This window comes from Sapajus apella, unplaced genomic scaffold, assembly GCF_009761245.1.
Source record: "Sapajus apella isolate SASKATOON/1434 unplaced genomic scaffold, GSC_monkey_1.0 scaffold254, whole genome shotgun sequence".
NCBI lineage: Eukaryota > Metazoa > Chordata > Mammalia > Primates > Cebidae > Sapajus > Sapajus apella.
In genome coordinates this window covers 70,541-85,902 of record NW_022437194.1, presented here as the reverse complement: position 1 = coordinate 85,902, position 15,362 = coordinate 70,541, and the positions used below count along the sequence as shown (strand labels likewise).

The window sequence follows — 15,362 nt, the reverse complement described above, 5'->3', positions numbered from 1 at the left end:
GGGTTTCTCTCCAATATGAATTCTCTTGTGGTAAGTGAGGTTTGAGGATAAGCTAAAGGCTTTGCCACATTCTTTACATGTGTATGGTCTCTCTCCAGTATGAATTCTCTTGTGGGAAATGAGGTTTGAGATTAAGCTAAAGGCTTTGCCACATTCTTCACATATGTGGGGTCTCTCTCCAGTATGAACTCTCCTGTGGTTAGCAAGATTTGAGGACCGGCTAAAGGCTTTGCCACATTCTTCACATGTGTAGGGTCTCTCTCCAGTATGAACTCTCCTGTGGTTAGCAAGGTTTGAGGACTGGCTAAAGGCTTTGCCACATTCTTCACATGTGTAGGGTCTCTCTCCAGTATGAACTCTCCTGTGGTTAGCAAGGTTTGAGGACCGGCTAAAGGCTTTGCCACATTCTTCACATGTGTAGGGTCTCTCTCTAGTATGAACTCTCTTGCGGTCAGTAAGGATTGTGGAGCAGCTGAAGGCTTTGCCACATTCTTCACATGTGTACTGTTTCTCTCCAGTAAGAATTCTTTTATGTTTAGTGAGGGTTGAGGACCAGCTAAAAGTTTTGCCACATTCCTCACATCTGCAGGGTTTTTCTCCAGTATGAATTCTTTTATGTTTAGTAGGGGTTGAGAAGCAGTTAAATGATTTGCTGCATTCTTCACATTTGTAGGCATTCTCTCTATTATGAATTATCTGATGTTGATTTAGGTGTGAAAGCATGCAAAATGACTGGCCATAGTTTTTACATTTGAAATGTTTCCTTTCAGTATGTCTTGTCTTATGCCTATTAGAATTTGAAAATTTACCAAAGATTTTGACATATTTATGAGTCTGAAATATTTTGTTATGTGTAGTTGACAAACATTGATTAACTTCATTATAACTTCTTTTGTGCACCTCACAGTCACCCACACTTTCATTGCATTTTTTAAATTGTAAATTCTCATGTCCACATATCTTCTTGGTATTACTTTTTCCGTATTTTCTTGGTATTGCTTTTTGGAGTGAATCCTTTATGCCTTTATCTGGCTGAAGGTCTTGGGTAAAATATGAATACATAACTGAAAGACATAAAAATTGCAACTGACTCCACTTAATAGACTCAGATAAATATACTTTAAAAATCAAATGCATAAAATTATACCAGGTACATTAGCAAAATGGCATATTAAAATACCACAGGCTGTAATTTCTTTATAGATGTATAAACTAACAAAAACAGTGATCAAAATATCTCCATTGGAAATTTATAAATAAAGTGTGTGCACCAGATAAGCACAATGCCAAGAGCCCTGTAGAAAGAAAAGTCTGCTACATTTCCCAACACAGTCCTTTCTCAGCCCCAATAGAAGAACATGGTGTCTTTAGGAGTAAACTGTCAACTTCTGGCTTCTATCTCAAAAGACAAGAAAAATACTGGCAACTATGTCTTTACGTTTGGCTTATGGGGGTCTTTCTATCTTCCAGGACAGAACATGCCAAATGAAATGGTGGTATACTTTGAAATGACAATTTTAAGTCTTTTGAGATCAAAAGTGAATGTTACAACAGCAGAAAGACTGCAGCACCATGGACATTAAACAGGTGTAGAAAGTACCGACTGTCAAGAAGAAACATGGAGAGGTCTTTTAACTGAAAAAGTAAATACCGAATTGCACACAGGACACATCCTGAGAACAATGTTTGAGAGACTCCCAGAATCTCTAGCCAAGACAATTGGTTATAGGCTATGTCAGAAAAGAGCTGCATTACAAAGATTGTGAAAAGTAGTTTTACGTTAATGTCTAAATCTCAAGCAAAGATTACAATGTACACAAAGAACAACGTTGTTCAATAAAAAAATAAAAAATTGCAATGATAAAAATAAAGATGTGCATATTACCTTTAAAAATTTAAGATAATTCATGCTATGCTCAATGGAAAAAAAAAAAAAAAACCAGACACCTAAATAAAATCAGAAAAATAAAAATAACAAAAGACTTGGGACAATAAAAATAAACAAATTGTGGAAGAAAAAAAAAAACAAAAAAAATGTAAAAAAATTAAGAAGCTAAACAAACAAATTATATTTAAATATAATGATAACAAATTTTTCTATGCCACTGAAGTCACTTTTTAAAATCAGTTTAAAATATACTGTTGTAACAGTAAACTGAATTAGTTGATTTAGAAATGGACAAATGAGCTGGGCATGATGGCTCACATCTGTAATCCTAGAACTTTGGGAACCTGAGATGGCTTCAGATCACCTGAGGTCAGGAGTTTGAGATCAGTCTGGCCAACATGGCAGAACCCCATCTCTATTAAAAATACAAAATTAGCTGGGCATAGTGGCACATCCCTGTAATAGGAGCTACTCAGGAGGCTGAGGCAGGAGAATAGGTTGAATCCAGGAGGCAGAGGTTGCCATGAGCTGAGACTGCACCATTGCACTCCAGCCTGGGCAAGAAGAGCAAAACTCCATCTCAAAAAAAAAAAAAAAAAAAGAAAAAAAAAAAAAAAAAGAAAAGAAAAAAATGGACCAAATGATTAAATTAAATTTTAATTAAAAAGGTATACGAATTGGAAGAAGCATTTGAAAAGTTGCACAAAATTAATAATTATAGAAAAATGAAAAACAAAATCAAAATACAAAACACAATTACCTTACATAGATTTGAATGGCCACTATAATTTCTTTTAAAAACACCAACTATGTTGATTATGTAAAGAAACTGAAACTTATGTAAGTTGTTGATGAGAAAAAAAATGCAGCCATCATAAGAAATATCATGAATATTCTTCAAATAATTAGAAATGAAATTACATAATACAGCAATTCAATTTATGACTCTATATCTAAAATATGCAACACAGTAAAATGAAGACATAAGAGGTATCCTGTTTACATATCCCTTCATAGCAAGTCTCATATGACAACCTCTAAATAAATAAATACATGGATAAAAATTTAAAAATAAAAAAATTTTGTAAAAAACTTTAAAATACATTTCAAGGCTATAGTAATGAACAAGGAATGGCATATGCAGAAAAATGGACAACCACCAATGAAACAGAAACGACTATTCTCACACATTTTACACATGATGCAAAAAAAGATTTTTAAGAATGGTGTAACATAGTTTTTCAAAAATATGCAGATATTTGTGTATTCCCAAAAGCAATGGCAAACCAGTTTGTGCATTACCTTATAAGCCATAAAGAAAACTTTGGCTCACACTCTGAAATTGAAGGAAGATTACTGAAGCAAAAGTAGAATCCTTGGAGAATTTAAAGCCACGAGACAGGTGTCCATATATGAGAGCAAAGGAAAATAATTACTCAGGCTTCTCAGAAACTCCACTGAAGCACAGTTCCCCAGAACACATTTGAAGGACTGTATTCCTCCTTGACTTTTGTGCCTCTCATTTGTGTCATCCTGCTTCTTTTACTCTCACTTACCTGGGTGTTTAGCTACCATCTCATTTCTCTTTATATTCCAGGGCTCTTTGTTTTGCTCCAGATAGGTGATTAAGTCTGGCTTAGAGACAGCAATACCTGTTTTATTATGAAAAAAAGGTAACATAAATCTTAGTAAATTCTTTAATTACCAACCTAGTATTGTGCTTAGTAAAGAGGATATAATACAAAATTCCAGAAAATTAATATTGATTCATAACAGAACTTTCTAAATATTTAGAATGTAGGTCCTTAATTTCACACTTCAGTACTACTAAATCAAAAATTGATGGTGGCAATTGAATTCTAAGATGTGGGCAATGACATTTTATGCCACAATAGTTTTGGAATTGCCACTATCCTAAAACAAAGGATGCATAAGCTCAGGAAAGGGAAAAGTTCAGGTCGAGATAAAACATCTTGAAGAATTTGTTCTACACCAATGAATCTCCAAGAATTTCTTAAAATAGGAGATCTAAAATTAATTCATGCAAACATAAATTACCAAAAAGCATCTTAGAAAAGAAAGGAACTATATTAGGAATTGTGTATGGAAGCTATCCTCACCCAGGGAAACCAAGTTTCTGTAGTTCTCTAACATCACATCTCTATATAAATTCTGCTGAGCATGATCCAGGCATTGCCACTCCTCCAAAGAGAATTCTATGGCTACATCTCTGAATGCCAACAGGCCCTGAAATAAAAAACACTCATGAAGGCACAAACACTTACCAAGTGGCCATAGGCAGAGATTTTTATTTGACTCAAGTTAAAAAAGAGAGTAAAAAGAAGTGGTTTTAACTTATAAGAGTGACTAAAATTATTCAGTAAGATAATTTTTTAACACAGAAGTATTCTCTAACTCTGAGAAAAGAGGATAGCATAAGAGCCACAATACCACTGTAGATCTACTTTTCTAGATGATAAATTATAAAATTAAGTACATAAACATGGACATGTCTTTTTTTTTTTTTTTTCTTTGAGACCGAGTCTTGAGTCTCATTCTGTCACCCAGGCTGGAGTGCAGTGGCATGATCTTGGCTCACTGCAACCTCCGTCTCCCAGGTTGAAGCAATTATCCTGCCTCACCCTCCCAAGCAGCTTGGACTACAGGTGTGAGCCACCATGCCTAGCTAATTCTTCTATTTTTAGTAAAGATGGGGTTTCTCCATGTTGGCAAGCTGGTCTTGAACTCCTGTTTATTTTTCCTTGCCCTCTCCTATTAGACACCAACAATTTTTTTTTACAGTAATGGGAGCATAAACTACACTGACCTCTTCCTTCCAAACTGAAACAGGACAGGCAGTGCAGCATTCCTTTGATGCAAAGGTTAAACTAAACTCTCCTGAATGTATCTTAAACCCGTCAAGTTTATAAATCACTTGGTAATCTTGGCACTGCTTTATGCAATGTAATTCTACAGCATCCAAAAAGGTCTAGGAATGGGCTTTTTTTTTTTCTTTTTTTTATTGCATTTTCGGTTTTGGGGTACATGTGAAGAACATGCAAGATTGTTGTATAGGTACACACATGACAGTGTGATTTGCTGCCTTCCTCCCCATCACCCACATCCGGCATTTCTCCCCATGCTATCTCTCCCCAACTCCCACCCCACACTGTCCCTCCCCTATTTCCCCCCAACTGACCCCAGTGTGTAGTGCTCCCCTCCCTGTGTCCATGTGTTCTCATTGTTCAACACCTGCCTATGAGTGAGAACATGCGGTGTTTGATCTTCTGCTCTTGTGTCAGTTTGCTGAGAATGTTGGTTTCCAGGTTCATCCATGTCCCTACAAAAGGACACAAACTCATCGTTTTTGATGGCTGCATAATATTCCATGGTGTATATGTGCCACATTTTCCCTGTCCAGTCTATCAATGATGGGCATTTGGGTTGGTTCCAGGTCTTTGCTATTGTAAAAAGTGCTGCAATCAACATTCATGTGCACGTGTCCTTATAGTAGAACGATTTATAATCCTTTGGATATATACCCAGTAATGGGATTGCTGGGTCAAATGGAATTTCTATTTCTAGGTCCTTGAGGAATCGCCACACTGTCTTCCACAATGGTTGAACTAATTTACACTCCCACCAACAGTGTAAAAGTGTTCCTATTTCTCCACATCCTCTCCAGCATCTGTTGTCTCTAGATTTTTTAATGATCGCCAAGGAATGGGCTTTTTCAACAAGTCCCCTGTCTTGTTGAAAACTGTCACAATACAAATACTTCCAGTACAAATAAAGACAATCAATCTCCAACCTGAAATATATTTTTTGTTGGCTTTTTTAAGTTTACAGAGACAACAGAAGGCAGCAATGTCTGAGTAAGTCTGCACTTGGGAAAAAGTCCCCAGGATAAAAGCTGATTGTGCTTTCCCAGACACATTATTAGCGTTAGTTAGAAAAAGCAGGCACAGCAGAATCCCTGGCCAGTTGCGGTGGCTCACAACTGTAATCCCAGCTACTCAGGAGGCTGAGTCAGGTGAATTGCTTGAACCCAGGAGGCAGAGCCTGAAGTGTGTTGAGATAGTGCCACTGCACTCCAGCCTGGATGACAGAAGGAGACTCCATCGCAAAAATAAAAAGAGTCCACCACAACTGTCACAATACAAATATTTCTGGTACAAATAAAGACAACAACAAATCTCCATCCTGAAATACATTTTTTGTTGGCTTTTTAAAGTTTACAGAGACAACAGAAGGCAACAATGTCTGAGCAAGTCTGCACTTGGGAAACATGTACTAACAAAGTGTTTGTTGAGCAGGTACTATGTGCTCAGGAGCATGTCACAGAATACTGTGCTGGGAATAACACATAATGTGATTTAATTTTCATAGCACCCTGGAAATTCGTACTAAGTGTTGAATTATTTTTAGCATTTAGATTAAGAGCACAACATTTTCATTTCTTCTTTTGTTTATCTATTAATTTTAACAAGGGAATGTATAGAATAATAATTCAATATGAAACACATCCAAAATGATAAAATTACATAAAAATTGAATAATCAGCTTCTGAATGGCTATTCTGTAAATAATGAAATTAAGGCAGAAATAAAAAAAAAATTGAAACTAATTAGAGGGCTGGGAGCGGTGGCTCATGCCTGTAATCCCAGCACTTTGGGAGGCCAAGGTGGGCGGATCACGAGGTCAAGAGATCGAGACCATCCTGGTCAACATGGTGAAACCCGTCTCTACTAAAAATACAAAAAATTAGCTGGGCATGGTGGCCTGTGCCTGTAATCCCAGCTACTCAGGAGGCTGAGACAGGATAATTGCCTGAACCCAGGAGGCGGAGGTTGCAGTAAGCCAAGATCGCGCCATTGCACTCCAGCCTGGGTAGCAAGGGCGAAACTCCGTAAAAAAAAAAAAAAAAAAAAAAAGAAACTAATTAGAGCCGAAATACAACATACCAGAATCTCTGGGTCACAGCTATGGCACCTGTAAGAATGAAATGTGTAACACTAAACATCCACATCAAAAAGAAAGATCTCAATTTAAAACTTAATGTTATCAATGAAAGAGTTCTGAAAGAGCAAACCAACTTCAAAGCTAACAAAATACAAGAAATAACCAAAGTCAGAGCTGAAATGAACAAGGCTGAAACATAAATATCTATAAAAACAGGCCAGGCACAGTGAGTGGCTCATGCCTGTAATCCCGGCACTTTGGGAGGCCAAGGTGGGTGGATCACAAGGTCAGGGGTTTGAGAACAGCCTTGCCAACATGCTAAAATCCCATTTCTACTAAAAACACAAAAATTAGCCAGGTGTGGTGGTAGGCACCTGTAATCTCAGCTACTTGGGAGGCTGAGGCAGGAGAATCGCTTAAAATCGAAATGTGAGGGTTGCAGTGAGCTGAGATTGTGCCACTCCACTCCAGCCTGGGCGAAAGAGTGAAACTCTATCTCAAAAAAATAAAAAAAAGTCCCACAAAACCAAAAGTTGATTCTATGAAAAAATTAGTAAGATAGATAATACAGTAGACTAATGAAGAAAAAAGAAATAATTTAAATAAACACAATCAGACTAGAAACTGAAAAAAACAGATACTTGTGAGGTTGTGGAGAAATGGAATGTGCATACACTGCTGGTGAGAGTGTAAATTTGCTTAACCATTGAGAAAGGCAGTGTGACAATTTTTCAAAAACCTGAAAGCAGAATTACCATTTGACTTAGCAATCCCACAACTGGGAATACACCCAATGAATGTAAGTTATTCTATCATAAAGACACATGTACACATGTTTTACAGCACTATTCTAAAAGCAGAAACAAGAAATAAACCTGTATGTCTTCAATGGTAGACTGGATAAAGAAAATGTGGTATGTATACACCATGAAATACGATGCAGCTACAAGAAAGAATAACAACATGTCATTTGCAGAAACATGGATGGAGATGGAAACTATTATTTTTAGAATACTAGTACAGGAACAGAAAATCAAATACTGTATGTTGTCACTTATAAGTGGGAGCAGAACAATGAGAACACGTGGACACCAATACACCAATAAGAGAACAACAGACACTGAGGCCCAGTTGAGGGTGGATGGTCGGAGGATGAAGAAAATCAGAAAAAAAATCGGTTGGGTACCTGAGTGATAAAATAATCTGTACACAAAAAACTTATATAACAAACCTGCATATGTACTCCTGAACCTAAAATAAAAGGTAAAAAGAAAAAAATTCGGCCAAGCATGGTGGCTCATGCCTGTAATCACAGCACTATGAGAGGCTGAGGTGGGCGGATCACTTGACGTCAGGAGTTGGAGACCAGCCTGGCCAACATGGTGAAACCCCATATATCTCTACTAAAAATACAAAAATTAGCCAGGCATGGTGGCACTCACTTCTAATTTCAATGACTCAGTAGACTGAGGCAGAAGGATAACTTGAACTTGGGAGGCGGAGGTTGCAGTGAGTCAGATCGTGCCAGAGCAAGACTTGGTCTCAATAAAACAAAACAAAACAAGACAAAAACTTATGGGTGGGAAAGTTCAAGGTAAGTGGAAGGACTGGTTTGCGCTACAGACAGTGGTCCGTGTGGGGCTATACTCTGATTTATTCCTATGTCCATGCAGGCAGATTAGACTGTGATCACGTGGTACAGAACCCTACATTGGTGGAGGAAACAGGTTTCTACTACAGATTCAGTGTTGGGACTCGGAATATGCCAGGGAGCTGTAGGCACTTTGGTGGAATTTTGGTAAGAAACACCGAAAGCTAATGTGCTGCGGTGGAACTCTTGAGGGTGGTGCCTAGTCCTGGGAGGGGTGTGTACACATCAGTGTCTAGTGGGTGTGCTTGTGAATGCATGAGAATCATGTGTTGGCTACTGAGAAAGAAAGAGGTCTGTTTTCACAATTCCTTTTCCTTATGTGGTTAGTCCCCTTTCCCCCTGAGAGGAGACCTAGATTCACAGGACAATATGCAGTGTGACAGCCTGTGTGCAGGAGAACTAAGCCTCCCCTTCCCAGACACCCAGAGGCCCCTCCAGGCCAGGCTCTGTAACATCTTTTTTCTGACACCCAATCTGTGGCGTTTGTTAAACACCAAGCATTTTCCTGTTTCTTTTTCTTTCTTTTGAGACAGAGTCTTACTCTGTCACCCAAGCTGTACTGCAGTGGCTCAATCTCAGTTCACTGCAACCTCTACCTCCCAGGTTCAAGTGATTCTCCTGCCTCAGCCTCCCGAGTAGCTGGGATTACAGGCTCACACCACCACATTCAGCTAATTTTTTCTTTTTAGTAGAGACAGGGTTTCACCATGTTGGCCAGGACTGGCACAAAGCAATTTTTTTTAACATCAACTTGTCTGAGATTTTTGTCCTGATACCACCCAGAGTTAGCACAGACCATATTCAGAGTTCATTCTCACCATATTACACTTGCTGCACATGCTTGTCACAAATCCCAGGGACCCATCTATGCTTCTGAGCTACTGTCTGTAAATTGGGGACTCCCGTAATTCCCCTCAAGTTCAATAATTTGATAGAGATACTCATAGAATTCAGCAAAATTCTGTACTTACATTAACCAGTTTACTATAAAACATGCAACCCAGAAACAGCCAAATGGAAAAAAATGTATAAGACCAAAAAACTAAAAAAGAGTTTGGGAAAGATGGGGCATAAATAATCCTGGCAAATAGCTGTGATTATTAAAATTCTCCAGCCAGGCACAGTGGATCTTGCCTGTAATCCCAGCACTTTGGGAGGCCAAGGAGGGTGGACCACCTGAGGTCAGAAGTTTGAGACTAAACTGGCCAACATGGCAAAATCCTGTCTCTACTAAAAATACAAAAAATTAGGCAGGTGCAGAGGTGGGTGGGTGCCCATGATCCCAGCTACTTGGGAGGCCAGGGCAGGAGAATTGCTTGAACTCAGGAGGTAGAGGTTGCAGTGAGCTGAGATTGCACCACTGAACTCCAGCCTGGGCAATAGAGCGCGACTCTGACTCTAAAATGAAATAATCCAACCTTTGTGTTTTTCAGCAACAGCATAGTAGAAAGACTTTTCCCATGATGACTTAGATGGTGTTATATTTTCTTACTTATCACATAGACAGACATAGACTCTGCAAATTTTCACCTTTTTCTTATAAAATCAGCTAAACACTTTTCTTCAGTGGTCAAAACAAAATACTTTTTAATCAACTTTGCTTAAATTTTTATCTTCTCCCTGGGCTCCTGACTTTTAAGCTATCCTCAGTCTGAGTCAACATACAACCCCATTTTCTGTCTCTTTTTAAGAATCTGTTGACTTCAAGGCAAAACATTTTCTGATCTAGAATCTAATTTTGCCCCTTCTATCATGTTCTTATTCCACCTTCTTTCTAAACTTGTTTGCTATACTCTGTGAAAAAGATAGTCCTTGTCTGCCTAAATGATATCTCCCTGAAAAATCTTATACTTGGTACTTTTTTTCTGTTGTTGGGATTCAGAACATCTTACCTAAATCTGACTTCATTTTATTTCACAAAGTCTAGAAACTGCACCCCAAACAGCAACAATTCCCACCCATTCTAACCCTAACTGCATCTGCCTGTGGGTCCCCAGCTATCCTGGGCTCTGTAGCTTATCTCAGTATAAAGGCTTCTTCCATGGATGGGGTGAGCAGGCTGGGACATCTGCAGGGGTGGCTCCCTAGAAAGAACTGACAAGGACTTCAATAATCTCCTATTGCAGGCTCAATATTAGCCTTAGCTTGGAGTCACAGGGCTAAGCTTTAATTTCCAAGTCAGAGATGGTCACTGAGTTTTTGAAAGTAAATGTCAGATTAATCCAGAAAGATTACTGAAATGCAGTGTTTATACAAGGCAAAAAAAAAAAAAAAAAAAACTTTAAGGTGCTTAAATAGCTCAATGAGAAAAGCAAAAGTATCTCTTTCAGACAATACACATATCATTTACTTATTTCCATTACAGGATATTAGTAAACAATTAGTAATATGAACAAACTTCTTCTAGAAGGTGCCCAGTCCTATCTCATAAAGTTTAGCATAAAATTCAGAAATCAGTTTAATAGGGGCAAGGAGTGGTGGCTCACGCCTGTAATCCCAACAGTTTGGGAGGCTGGGGCAGGTGGGTCACATGAGGTCAGGAGTTCGAGATAAGCCTGGCCAACATGGTAAAACCCCGTCTCTACTAAAATACAAAAAAAATATTTGAGTGTTGTGGCAGGTGCCTGTAATCCCAGCTACTCCAGAGCCTGAGTTGGGAGAATCGCTGGAACCCAAGAGACCAAGGTTGCAGTGAACCGAGAGCATGCCATTCCACTCCAGCTTGGGCAACAGAGCAAGTCTACATCTCAAAAAAAAAAAAAGCATTTCTTGGAAATTACTATGTATGTTGAAGACATAAATTAAGCTTGGTCAACCACAAAATGCCAATTAATCTGATAACATAGTTAATAAATTTTTACCTGAATCTTACATACAAATAAGGAAACTACATAACTGTACCAATTCAATTATTGAATTTGGTTTGCTTCATTATGCAACTTACAACAGACTTTTCTTCAAGTCTCTCCCATGGACCACAACCCATAAACCATAGTGGGGCGCTCTATGATTCTTTAATCACACTTTAATCAAATTCTCTAATATTTTTACAGTAACTCTGATACATTTCTAAAAGGAAAAATAAGGAACTAGGGACCCCAGGTACCACAGCTTTTCCCACTCATGAATCCTGCACCTTGAGTCAGGATTCCCCCCATGACTTTCCCATCCCTGCATAATCTGGGTGAGATGAGGCGCTAGGAGCATAGAGCTACCCACAGAAGGCTCCAGTCCAGGGCAAAGCCACAGCAGAGGAAAAAGACAGAACTCCCAGGGTCCCAGCTGCTGGCCCAGGCACCATCTTACAGCTCCAGGGGACTAAGAACCGAGCTGGGCCAATGAGGATTTGGTTCCTCAGACTTCGGAGCTGACTGCAAGGAAGCTTGGGTCCTGCTACAGCCACTTTCAGCCAGTTCCAACCAGCTCCCACCCCTCTCTCACCATGACAGACTCAGCACTCACCATTTCTCGGCTTCCAAGGGGTCCTGGTCTTTTAGCCATAAATCTGGGAATACCTGCAGGACACAGGGCCACAGAGGCTTGGCCTGTAGGAGTAGAGGACGCAGAGCGGTGAAGAGAAGAACTGGAAGTCTGGATATGGAGAAACACAAAGGACCGGCAACATTACGGAAGCATCCTGTTCTCTCCAGCTGCGCACTTGATTGGACAGTTTCTAATCTACTGCCCCTGATTGGATAAGGTTTCAGGACTTAGCCTTCAGGCCCTGAGTGACAGAAAACTTGATCAGACACTGGGCTGAATGAAGCAAAATTAACAGCCTAGGCTACAGCCTTTACAAGCAGAGGATTTCTTCCCTGATCTGAGCCAGGCCAACCCCAGAGGATATTTGCCTTTAACCTTGTCTGTAACATCATATGTATTTATAATATAGTTATTCATAAATTTAAAAAACAATGACAATTATTTTAAAAATTCGGATTTTATGACCTTCCTTGCTACAGATCCTTTGCAGTGATTTGGTTTGGCTCTGTGGCTCGACCCAAATCTAATTTCATATTGTAATTCTGAGTCGAGTGCGGTGGTTCATGCCTGTAATCCCAGCACTTTGGAAGGCCCAGATGGGTGGATCACGAGGTCAGGAGTTCAGACCAGCCTGGTGAATATGGTGAAACACTGTCTCTAACTAAAACTACAAAAATTAGCCAGCTGTGGGGGTACACACCTGTAGCCAGCTACTCAGGAGGCTGAGGCAGGAGAACTGCTTGAACCCGGCAGGTGGAGGTTCCAATGAGCTGAAAATGTGCCACTGCACTCCAGCTTGGGCTACAGAGTGAGACTCTGTCTCAAAAAAAAAAAAAAAAAAAGGATTGTAATTCCCACATGTCAGAGCAGGGACTGGGTGAGAGGTGATTGGATCACTGGGTCAGATTATCCTCATGCTGTTCTTGTGACAGTAAGAGAGTTCTCAAGGTACCTGATGGTTTAAAAATGTGGCACGTCTCCCCCACCCCAATTCTCTTTTTCCACCATGTAAGATGTGCCTTGCCTTCCCTTCACCTTCTGTCATCGTCATGATTGTAAGTTTCCTGAGGATTCCTCAGTCATTTAGAACTATGATTCAATCAAACCACTTTTTAAAAATATTATACAGTCAGAGGCATTTGTACAAACAGTACAGTAAGCAGTGTGAAAATGGACTAATACATGCGGGCAGCCTGAGATTTCAAAAAGGAGGCAATCTCTGCAGTAAAATATGAACCACATGTAAATTTTGATTTTTCCAGTAACCAAATGTTAAAAACTAAAAAGCAAAAGGTGGGGCTAGGTGCAGTGGTTCATGCCTGTAATTTCAGCACTTCGAGAGGCCGATGTGGTGGACCACCTGAGGTCAGGAGTTTGAGATCAGCCTGGCTAACATTGCAAAAACCCGTCTCTACTAAAAATACAAAAATTTAGCTGGGTGTGGTGACAGGCACTTATAATCCCAGCTACTTGGGAGGCTGAGGAGGGAGAATCGCTTGAACCTGGGAGGCAGAGGTTGCAGTGAGCTGAGATTGCACCACTGCACTGCAGCCTGGTGACAGAGAGACTGTATCAAAATAAAAATGAAAGAAACAGGTGGAATTGATTGTAACAATTTAATGAGCTCAATATATCCAAAATATTCTTATTTTACTATGTGATTAGTATGTAATAGTTAATAAAGCATATAAATTTTTGAAGCTAAATCTGAGCATAACCTTGTATTTTAATTTTCTAGCACACTGCAGTTCAGACAAGCCACATTCCAGCACTCTGTAGCCACATCAGATGCGTTTGAACCAGAGCAACTGCATCTGGAATGGGTGCTGGGTAAAATGGGGCTTAGACTAAGAGTGCATTTTGATGAGGTTAGGCGTTCTAAGTCACAGGATAAACAGGAGATTGGCACAAGATACAGTTCACAAAGACTTTGCTGATGAAAGAGTTTGCAGTAAAGAAGCCACAAAAATCCACCAAAACCAAGATGGGAATGAAAGTGATCTCTAAATGTTCTCACAGATAGTCATATGCTAATTATGATGCATTAACATGCTAAAGACATTCCCACCAGTGCCATGACAGTTAATGAATGCCATGGCAGCATCAGAAAGTTACACTACATGGTCTAAAAAGAAGAGAAACACTCATTTCTGGAAATTGCCCACCCCTTTCTTGTAAAACTCATGAATAATCCACCCCTTATTTAGCATATATTTACATTTATTTCTTGAGTATCAAGAAATAAATGTAAGTATTCTTTATTGAGCAGCTCACATTGCTCTTCTGCCTATGGAGTAGCTATTCTTTTATTTATTTTCCTAATAAATTTGCTTTTGCTTTGCACTGCAGACTTGCCCCCAATTCATTCACTCATTCTTTCTTTCCTTTCTCTCTCTCTCTCTCTCTTTTTCAACAGAGTCCTGCTCTGTCACCTAGGCTGGAATGCAATGGTGACATCTCGGCTCACTGCAACCTCTGCCTCCTGGGTTCAAGAGATTCTCCTGCCTCAGCCTCCCAAGTAGCTGGGATTGCAGGTGCATGCCACCATGCCCAGCTAATTTTTGTATTTTAAGTAGACACAGGGTTTCACCATGTTGGCCAGACTGGTCTTGAACTCCCGATCCACCCACCTAGGTCTCCCAAAGTGCTGGGATTATAGGCATGAGCCACCATGCTCAGCCCCGCCTTTGGATTGATCTGCTTTCAACTTTTTGCTGATGGCTGTGGCTTACAGAATTAGGCCAGTACAGGATCATGGAACATGGGAAGCTTTTTCCTCCCTGAAGTGGAAAACTTGAGAGCTGATTGGAATTCCACAAAAAAGATTCTTTCACAACCAACAAGCAGCCACCTAAACTTCTGATTCAGTGGAATCCATGGGTCTTTCTCTGGCTTTCCTGAGTGCCTCATCTTTCCCGCTGTGCCATAGGCAATGCCTCTCTTTCTCTCCCTCTCTCTTTCCCTTTCCTGTCTTTTCTGTTATCTGGATCACCATCTTACCCAGAGACCACTTGTTGAAACTTCTGCTAAGAAGTCTCTGAAACAGGCCGGGCACGGTGGTGCATGCTTGTAATCCCAGTACTTTGTGAAGCTGAGGTGAGCAAATCACCTGACATCAGGAATTCAAGACCAGCCTGGCCAACATAGCAAAACCTCATCTCTACTAAAAATACAAATATTAGCCAGTTTTGGGGGTGGGCATGTACCGGTAGTCCCAGCTACTCAGGAGACTGAAAAAGGGAAAATTGCTTGAACCCAGGAGACAGAGGTTGAAGTGAGCTGAGATCACACCTCTGCACTCCAGCCTGGGAGACAGAGCAAGACTCTGTCTCAAAAAAAAACCACAAACAAAAAAGAAGTTTCTGAAACAAACAAACA

The 15,362-nt window shown here is 39.8% G+C and overlaps 1 protein-coding gene across 1 annotated transcript; it reads right to left on the bottom strand.

The window, feature by feature from the left end:
* Positions 1 to 3,343: 3,343 nt before the first annotated feature.
* LOC116545290 (zinc finger protein 679-like) lies at positions 3,344 to 12,320 on the bottom strand. The gene is made up of 3 exons (XM_032271868.1): positions 11,964 to 12,320; positions 4,009 to 4,135; positions 3,344 to 3,540 (listed from the first exon to the last, which is right to left on the bottom strand). Exons 1-3 carry the CDS (start codon positions 12,000 to 12,002, stop codon positions 3,437 to 3,439), a joined length of 270 nt encoding a protein of 89 aa, XP_032127759.1. The 5' UTR covers positions 12,003 to 12,320; the 3' UTR covers positions 3,344 to 3,436.
* Between the last annotated feature and the right edge of the window lie 3,042 nt (positions 12,321 to 15,362).